Raw genomic sequence first — 9,427 nt, 5'->3', positions numbered from 1 at the left:
TGCACGGGGAGAGCCCAGAGAAATCAGTCGTGGCTCCTGTGGGTGCATGCACGGGGAGAACCCAGAGGAGCCAATCATCATGGCTCCTTTGCTTCAGGAGTGTGGGACAACAGAGAGGAAAGAAGAGGGGGAGATAGAATCAACGCCAAGTTCTTTTTTGTTTTTGTTTTTGTTTTTTTTTTTAGCACAATAAAGCAAGAGGGAGAGTGAGAGAGGAAAATGTTATTCTTCAAACAGCAGGAAGTCAATGTCTAAATCAAAGGCAGCAGGTGCCCTGAGGAGGGCAGGGGGTCTGTGCTTCTGTGCTGTTCCAACCCACAGAAGGGCAGGCCTAAGTAGCAGCAATTAGGACAAATATTAATTAAGGAATTAAATGTCTGTTAATCACCCAATACTTGACAATTTATGTTTTAATGAACAGTAATTAACCTGCAGTTAGCTATATCCTGTGCAGGTTACGGTTGAGATGTGTACCTGTAAAACACCATTCTGCTGTAAATAGTAAAAGCTACATAAAAGGACGAGTGTGGCACGAACACTTTACTAAGGAGCTTCTCAAAACTCCAGGAATTCCTAAAGAAAGATAATTAACACCAGGGGAAAGACTATGAAGACAGGAGATGCACAAGAAGACCTACTGTGTTTATCAAAACTCAGGACAGTTGCTCTGGTCTGACTGAACCTCCAACTGCAAAGCTCCGATTCTGACCAACATAAAATATGGCTCAGCCAAAACTAAGTGAGATAGAACATTCTTGACAAAGGCCCAGGAGGTAACGGGAAACAGGGACCTATACAGCCCCACACCACACCTGTTGCTCAAGACGTCATCAAACAAGTGCAGTGCAGGTGAATGCCCTGCACCCTCACCCTGCACCTCTGTGTGACAGCAGTTCTGGAATGTTCTGAAAGAAAAGAACTCAGTTTACTTTGTCTTAGCCAATGTTACACAAAAGGATTTGTTCTTGAAACTTTCATTTAACACCTTTTGACATCCCTCTAACCACATTTAGGACCGGCCTTAGCAGGGAGAAAGCACTCAGCTGGCTCCCTTTTTACTGTCCTCCATAAATCCTCATAATCTTAATGGTGGCTAAATAGACCGCCACCATCTAGAGAGACCTGCACGTCCCAAACGCACTTTTCCTCCATTTCACACCCCATGCAGTCATTACATGCAGCCCCATGATTAGGAAAGTGAGGCTTGTAAAGGGCTGGGACAGTGAGATCAGGCAGAGTCAGGAATATACAGTGAGAGTCAGGAAAGTGAGGCTCACGGCATTCCAGTCTGTGCCCAAGCTTATAAGCAGGCAGGGCTGATATGCAAATCCAGTTCTTTCTCAACTGAAGTGTACGTTCTTTGATGCTATTTTCAAGCAATTTATAATAAATTCCTTTGAAAGAGTTCATTTATTGATCTTAAGTTGCATCAAAACTACTAACTAGTATAAAAACTACCTTATGGAAATAAAGTATTATAGTATGCTAATGTTTCCAGTATACGCTGAACTTACTTTTTAGATCACCATAATGTATCTTGTGGCCTTAATAATAGTATGGGGTGCTGTCTAGGGGAAGCTGACTCCTGTGCCCTGCAAGGAGGGTCTCTCAAGGCTACCACCTCCTTTAGACACCCATGTCCCTTTACCTTGTCTTCTCCTTTCAGGCCCAGGAACAGCCTATCTATATCCTAAGAATGTACCATTTAGATATTGATTTTTAGATACCATGTTCAAAAAAGACAATGATATATATATATATATATATATATATATATGTGTGTGTGTGTGTGCATGTGTGAACACATGATACCAGAAAAATATATTTTATATTTTCAAACTAAAAATATATTAATTACAAACTGGAGTCACATCTTCCAGCCAGGACAGAACTCCTTGTAAAGCAATCTGTATGGGAAATCACATCCAAGGTGGATAGGCTTTTATATAATTCCAATTTCTGAGAGCATCAGGATACAACACCATCTCCTTGGCGAGGGTGTGCTGCCCCATGGGCAGGGGGCTGGACCTGTAGCCCAAGGAAACCACACCTCTGGCAGAACCTGACAACTTACAGTTCTGGCATTTTTTTGTTTTTTAATGACCATCTCCAGTTATGCTAACACCTTAGGGAAGGGTAGAAATAGATGTGGTAGGTGTTTTCCTTTTATTTCACATCTATTAATACAACTTGATCTTTTCATCCCAACTGGGAAACATCTTCCAGGCCTTACATGGTGATTTTATGTGTCTGGGAATCTTCCTGCTGACATCCTTCTTACAGCATCTACAATGTGCCATTTACCCAAGAGCTTCTGTTGCCATTGGATAATGACTTCAGTATGTATACTGCCCAGCAGATAAAGGGGATGTAAGAGGGGAATGCCACCTTAATTTCAAAGGCTAATGCTTGGCTGCAGTGCGTAGGAATTACATGAACAAGTGGTTTTTCAGATCTATGTCCTTTACATATGTTGATCAGCAGGTTCTTAAAAACTTAGCAACACGATATTAAAGAATCTCTACAAATCCATCTTTAAATTCAAAATATGAAGCTATGCCTAATGAATCAAACAGTGCTATCATCTGAATGTTTCTGGGGCCCCCAAATTCATATTGAAACCCTAATCCTCCCCAATATCAGGGTATTAGGAGGTGGGGCATTTGAGAGGTGAGAAGGCCATGAGGGATGGAACCCTTGTGATAAGATTAGTGCTCTTAATAGCTGGGCATGTGGCAGGCACCTGTAGTCCCAGCTACTTGGGAGAATGAGGTAAGAACATCACTTCAGCCCAAGAGTTTGACATTGCTGTGAGCTATGACACCATAGCACTCTACCCAGGGCCACAGCTTAAGACTCTGCTTAAAAAAAAAAAAAAATTATTAGTGTCCTTATAAGAAGCAGCATGCCTTCACCACCACCCAACTCCATACTGCCCCACCCTCCACCATGTGAGGACACAGCAAAATGATGACCATATGCAAACCAGGAAAAGAACTTTTACCAAATCTGACTATACAGGTAACCTCATCTCAGACCTCCCAAACTCCAGAAGTATGAGAAATAAGTGTTATTTCTGTTATTTAAACCTCCCAGTCTGGGTTACTATAACCCAGCAGACTAAAACACCAATGAAGGAATAAAATGTAAAGTAAATAAAAAAGCCTTGAGAGTACAGCCTTGACTTAATTTTGGTAAATCATAGTGAAAAGTAGGGGGGGCTTAAGGGTTAGGATAGAGGTTCACAACTGGGATGGTAAAAATTTTATCAAAGGTACTCAAGAAAGTAAGAATCCATTAAGAATGACAATGGTCAGATATAGAGGACCATCCTACTTTCTGTTTAATTTGGTAATTCCTTTTTGAAGTCTGATTTCCCAAGACCGTTTATAAGGCAAAACATTCATTTAAAGCCCCTAACTCTATGAGCCAGGTATATAAAAGGCAAATAAAAATTCCAGATCTGACGGTAGCCAGTGTAATGCTAAACCAGTGCCTTGTGACTCTGGAAGCTGTGAAGGGTCTCAAGAAAGCTCATACTGGAGATTCTGCCTGTGCATTACTAAGGCCAAAGAGCAGAACATTAGGACAGAGAGGAGCTGAATAGGGCCTTTGAACCCACTAAGGAGGGTGTGCCATTGGCCCAGTCTAGGAGGCTCCTGGAGGGTGAGGAAGAGCCTAGAATAGGTCCTCACTGGACCATGGAAACATTCCAGATCAGTCTTCCCTATTCTAGGAAGGTCTCCAAAAGAAATTTGTTGTTGTTGTTTTAAGAAAGGGTCTTGCTTTGTTGCCTGCCATGAGTGCAGTGGTATCATCATAGCTCACCAAACCTCAAACTCTCGGGATCAAGCAATCCTCATGCCTCAGCCTCCTGAGTAGCTGGGACTACAGGCATCTTCCACAATGCCTGGCTAGTTTTTCTATTTTTAGTAGAGATGGGGTCTTGCTCTTGCTCAGGCTGGTCTCCAACTATTGACCTAAAGGAATCCTCCTGCCTTGTCCTCCCAGAGTGCAAGGATTATAGGCATGGGCTATCATTTCTGGCAAAAAAATAAAAAAATCTTTTAACCCCTTCAGTTACTTAGCCCCCATCACCACATAAAAACCTTTTGAAGCTCAGCCCCACCAAACCCACCTTCCCTGATGGCTTTTTAATCCTAGGAAGAGGAAACTCTACCCCCAAGGCCATATTTATTAATTAAACTACTGACTGGTTACTAGTAAATTTATACATATAAAAAGAGTATTTGTTAAATAGAGTATTTTGCTTCTGGAGGAAAAACTAACTTTTTACTTCTTTCTGATTTATAAATAAAAACAATACATGTGGATTAGGGAAAACCGAGACTATGACAGATAACAAAAGGAAAAAAATAAAATTACCTGTTATATGGTAGGTATTCCAATATCTACAGGAATACCAAATTTTGTGCATTAATTTCAGAATATATTTTAGTCTTCAATACATATTTTTAATTTAAAGTGGAATTTAATATAGTGCTCAATGTTTTATCCATTTGAAAACATAAGTTTAAATATATCATTAAATTTTCTTCTACAACATTATTCTTTTTTTGTTTGTTTGTTTTTGCAGTTGTTTTTTTTTTTTTGGCCGGGGCTGGGTTTGAACCCACCACCTGTGGCATATGGGGCTGGCGCCCTACTTCTGTGAGCCACAGGCGCCGCCCATTCTAAATGGCTACACAAAATGAGTTTTGGTTTTGAGGTAGCATATATTAACAAAGCCTATATAGTTGGAAAATTACTGTTTCTGATTTTTCTTTATTATAAATAAGCTGCTATTAATATCCTTGTAGTTAATTATTTGCAATCATGCTCATTATTTGTTTAGGATATATTTCTAATAGTGGACTGCTAATTTAGATGTATCTTAAGTTTTTAACACTTCTCAAAATTATGGCCAAAATCTTTCTAAAAGATTTTAACAATTTACATGTGTACTAATAGAGCTTTTTATTATATCTTCACTTCCATTAAAAAAAAAACATTTATTTATGACTCATTAAATACCAGAAATTGTTGTAGGTACAAAGATAATTTAAACAAGGAATTTATAACCATTCCAGGGATAAAGACATAAACCAATAAACACCAGAACTGCCAAATAGATTATTGAATGCCATTCACGCCCATTCTGAAGACAAGCAGCTCTTGAAACACCCAGTTTAGCCAACCACCTAAATTAAACATGAAAAGTGATCTTAGCTGCACGTTCCAGTTGGCTCCTTTGTGGGCCAAAGGAATTAAGGAAGGAAAAGAAAGGCAACTCTGGAAGGTCGAGGCGGTGGACTGCTTGGGCTTAGGAATTCAAGACCCCTTTTCTCTACTAAAAATATAAAACTTAGCCAGGCGTGGTGGTGGGCACCTGTAGTCCCAGCTACACAGAAAGCTGAGGCATGAGGATTCCTTAAGCCTAATAGTTTGGGGTTGCTGTGAGCTATGATGCCACAGGGCAACAGAGTGAGACTCTGTCTCAAAAATTAAAAAAAAAGAGAGAAAGGCAGAAACATCACTATCCTTTTCATGCCTCCTCTCAAGTGGAAAGTAATTGAGTATTACCAATATCAAGCTACTTTTTTAAAGTGCTGTGGACAAAAGGAAAAAGCTCCCCCAATGCCCACTGCTTTAATTTCCCACCTGGGATCCCAGTCAGGATGCTCTGGCGTTCAGGGGTCCCATCAGAGGGGCTGAAGGAATGTGACGTCGGGGTTACATGCGCAGCACTTCTTAACTGCCGCTGCGCCTCCGCCCCTCAGTTACTTCAGACAGGAACTCAAAGTGAGGACTGTGGGGCTCAAAGATCCTCCAAAACAGCAGGACAGATCTCGCTGCAGACTCTCTGTTACAAGGACTCAGTTTACATTGGCATTTTCTTCCTACTGCTTACGTGGGTGGAAGCAGAAACCTGCACGTCGCTAGCTCATCTCCACCAGGCTCACCTCTTAATGACTCATTTACTCCTAGACCCATTTACAGAAAAGACGTCTTCCTTCAGACTCAAGTTCTGTGTCTCCCTGGGTCAGATGTGGCTTACTTAACATAAAAAGTAAAATACCCTTGAAGATAGCACTTCTTGCCCTGCTGCAGGTTTTTGCTTTTATTTTCCTAAAACAATACATGTAAGGCATAAACAAATTTCAAGTCTTTTTTTTTTTTTTTTTTTTACTAATTTCACAAAGACTTAAGACATTCCTTAGGAAATAGTATAGATTTTTGTTACAATGATATAAATACCAACATTTCTTATACTCTCTCTGATTATTCTAATATAAGAAATTTATATTTTTAAAAACTGAGGGATGCTTGAAAGCATACTATGAAAAGAAAAATGCATACCTGATAAAAATTAGGCCAGAAGGTACTAATGGCCAGTTCTGCCCAGTTCCATGTGCGTGTAGGGTCTCCAGAGATATTCCAGATGGGATTCCCCAAAGGCCCGTTATTGACCTTCACGTAGACATTGAGTAACCCAGGAGCAGAATTACTCCTGCTGGATACAAAATAGTGAAAATCGATGCAGTGTGTGTCATTTTCTTTAAGTTGGGGTAACAGCAGGTGGGCTCTCTGCCCCTCAGATCTCCCCGACGCATTTACCAGCATGAACGAACCTGCAAAACAAAATCAAAGGATGGTCACAACCCCAGATAGTACTCTACGGTCATTTCTGAAAAGCCACAATAGGTTAAGTAGGTTTGCCACTGCAATTCCACATAAGTTATTTAAACTGCCATTTCTTTCATACCTTTTCCAGATATTTTCACCTCCTCCTACCACCTCCAGTGTGTTTTCAAAAGTCAATGAATGGATAATTTCCTGTCTGTGACTGCAGTTTGTCTCCTAAATAATACAAATGTAGCTTTATGTTGGTAGACCTATCCTGATCAAATATGGTTGTAGTCATTAGCCATGGATGGTTATTTAAGTTAAAATTAATTAACTAAAACTTCCTCATATTCTATATTCAGGTCCTCAGTCACACCAGCCACATTACAAGGGCTCAATGGTCACCACCATATTCAACAGCACCACAGAATCCCTACACCTAGCCGAAGTTCTACTGGACAGCACATACCGTAAGGGTACCACCACCTGATCGGTACTTGGCACATCCCAGAGAAAGACAACAGAGTAATGTGGTCTGTGGAATCCTACACAGCCTGTGATGCTCCATCGGGCAGGGCAATATGGACCCTCTTGCACTTGAGCACTAGTACCCCCTTCCTACTTCTCCTTGACAGTGGGGGTGTCAGTTTTCCCAACAAGGTGACTACTGAGACTGATGCAATCACTGTCCCAAGTGGAAGATGATCTTTTCTCACAAGATCCTACAAGCTCTTGACACCCATGGCACTAACCCACACATGAGTGCTGGAGAGTTTCCAGGTGGATTCAAGCTTTCCAGATACCCTGACTCTTGAGCCCTCCTCATGTCTAAACAGCAATTTTAAAAATTACATAAATCTTATATTTCACATAAAAAAAGGTAAAAGTGAAATGTTCTAAGATAAAAGGAAAAATAGCTTATTATAAGTCCCCTTTAGCAGAAAGGAAGATGTATTAACATTCCAATGAGGAAAGTACACCTACACCAGGAGTTTAAAAGAAAAAAAAACCCTCCAGGTGAGGGTGCCTCATTGCGAATCACAATGTTCAAAGTGTGCTTATGCATGCTTGTGTTCCATAAACATACATACAGAATACTAGGATGTGTATCTTATTCACATGCTACAATTTCCTAAATAGCAAAACAGGAATACCACCTTTCCTGAACAACTACTACAATGACCAAATAAATGATACAAATGTAGATAACCTGTACATATTAATAGGCTATTGTTGAAGAATCCATATTACAGTATGTTTGATTATGGTTGTCACCTTTACAGCACCCCTACGCAGGTGAGCTAGTTTTAACACCATTGAAGTTGATTAGTTTGATGTAAGCACTCCAAAGTATAAAAAACCAATACACTGTACCCCACAAATGCATAAATGTATTCATGATCTATGTATATAATGACTTAATAAAAGGAAAAGAAAAGATAATTACAAATGGAGGTCACAGAGAGATGAGGAAGCAGCTTATCTAGGTTTTAAGATGAGTTAGTGGCAAAACCAGAACTTTGAGCCTCTGACTTTCCAGCCCATTATTCATCATGCCACAATCCGATAACCCCATGTTTCTTCATATGCTATTTGAACAACATGAGAAAAACAAACCTCTTCCTGACAGTGAAAGAAAATTATAGTAGCTACTTTAAAACAGAGCAATTCTTCAAGAGATGAATGTTACACACCTGGAAATATAAAAGCCCAGCCCCATGAGAAAGGTTATCTAAGGAACATATATTTCAGTAGTAAGAAGTTCAGATGTGATTTCAGAAAGCTGAGGGGAGAAAAGAGTAAGAGGAAATAAAAGAAAATATCATTGAAATAATTTGGGTTAGTTACAGTTTACAAAGTGAAAAAAGCTTCAATACAGGCAGGATGGGCCAACTCCATCACAAATCTAAAGCAGGTCGTTGGTGTTTATGACATGAGGAGAAGACTGTATTTTCTGCTTTAAGAAAACAAGCTGATTTATTCCACAATGATCTGGGGGCTTTGTCATCTATAAAATAGTTACCAGATATATTCTCACTGGTGGGACTGAGGCATGACATGACCTTGAAGGCAGCTGTGACCCATACGCCAAGTATGGCCACACTGCCAAGAATATTGTTTCGCACTTGTTCACATCAATTAAACTTGGGCAACCATGGGTGGTCACCATGGTAAACCATAGAGGACAGCAAAAATACACCTTGTCATGTTCTGTGAAACATACCTAGATGAAGCTCAAACAGGGGTCTCTTCCATAAATTTCTGTAAACCAGGTACCTTTCTATCAGTTCAGGGAATCACCTGGGTTTCCTAAAAATATTATTCTCCTAACTAGATCACCCATCCTCCAATGTTTAGTCCACTGTGCTCGATTTCAGCACAAAATGTTCTTACCATCACCTTTCTGAGCATACACAGGCATTTTCATGTTGAAAACCAGGTGAAATTCAGATATAGGAGATCTGACAATTAAGTCTGCAAACTCATCCTAGAAAAAGTACTACATACCTCAGTGCTGAGTATCATCATAGTCACCTTCAAAGTACTCTGCTTGGAAAGCTATGCATACAAGCCAGTGCCTAGTCCACCCTTAAAAGCAATTTTGGTACTCTTTGTCTAGAATGACCATCAGAGATGTCGTCATACAAGGTCTGCCAATTAAGTTCTTGAACTTGCCCCTATGCACTTACCTTGGCAACACTGTACAAACAACTCAGTAAATTTTCATAACCTTGATATATCAGTGTCTCACATATCATGTTGACATGTGATGGTGTCTTGCTGAGTGGCATTCATTATT

At 40.0% G+C, this 9,427-nt stretch overlaps 1 protein-coding gene across 1 annotated transcript in view; it reads right to left on the bottom strand.

Moving 5' to 3' along the window:
* PTPRM (protein tyrosine phosphatase, receptor type M) overlaps positions 1-9,055 on the bottom strand; it is a 562,994-nt gene extending 553,939 nt beyond the window's left edge. Inside the window, exons 1-2 of the mRNA XM_012812183.2 lie at positions 9,022-9,055; positions 6,361-6,632 (exon numbers count right to left, since the gene is read on the bottom strand). Coding sequence (XP_012667637.2) covers positions 6,361-6,632; positions 9,022-9,055 — 306 coding nt within the window. The remainder of the gene's footprint in view (positions 1-6,360; positions 6,633-9,021) is intronic.
* Positions 9,056-9,427: the final 372 nt, after the last annotated feature.

The sequence above is a fragment of the Otolemur garnettii genome, unplaced genomic scaffold (genome assembly GCF_000181295.1).
Source record: "Otolemur garnettii isolate 467f Iridium unplaced genomic scaffold, OtoGar3 scaffold00193, whole genome shotgun sequence".
In the NCBI taxonomy this organism is placed as follows: domain Eukaryota; kingdom Metazoa; phylum Chordata; class Mammalia; order Primates; family Galagidae; genus Otolemur; species Otolemur garnettii.
This window is presented reverse-complemented; position numbering and strand designations above follow the sequence as displayed.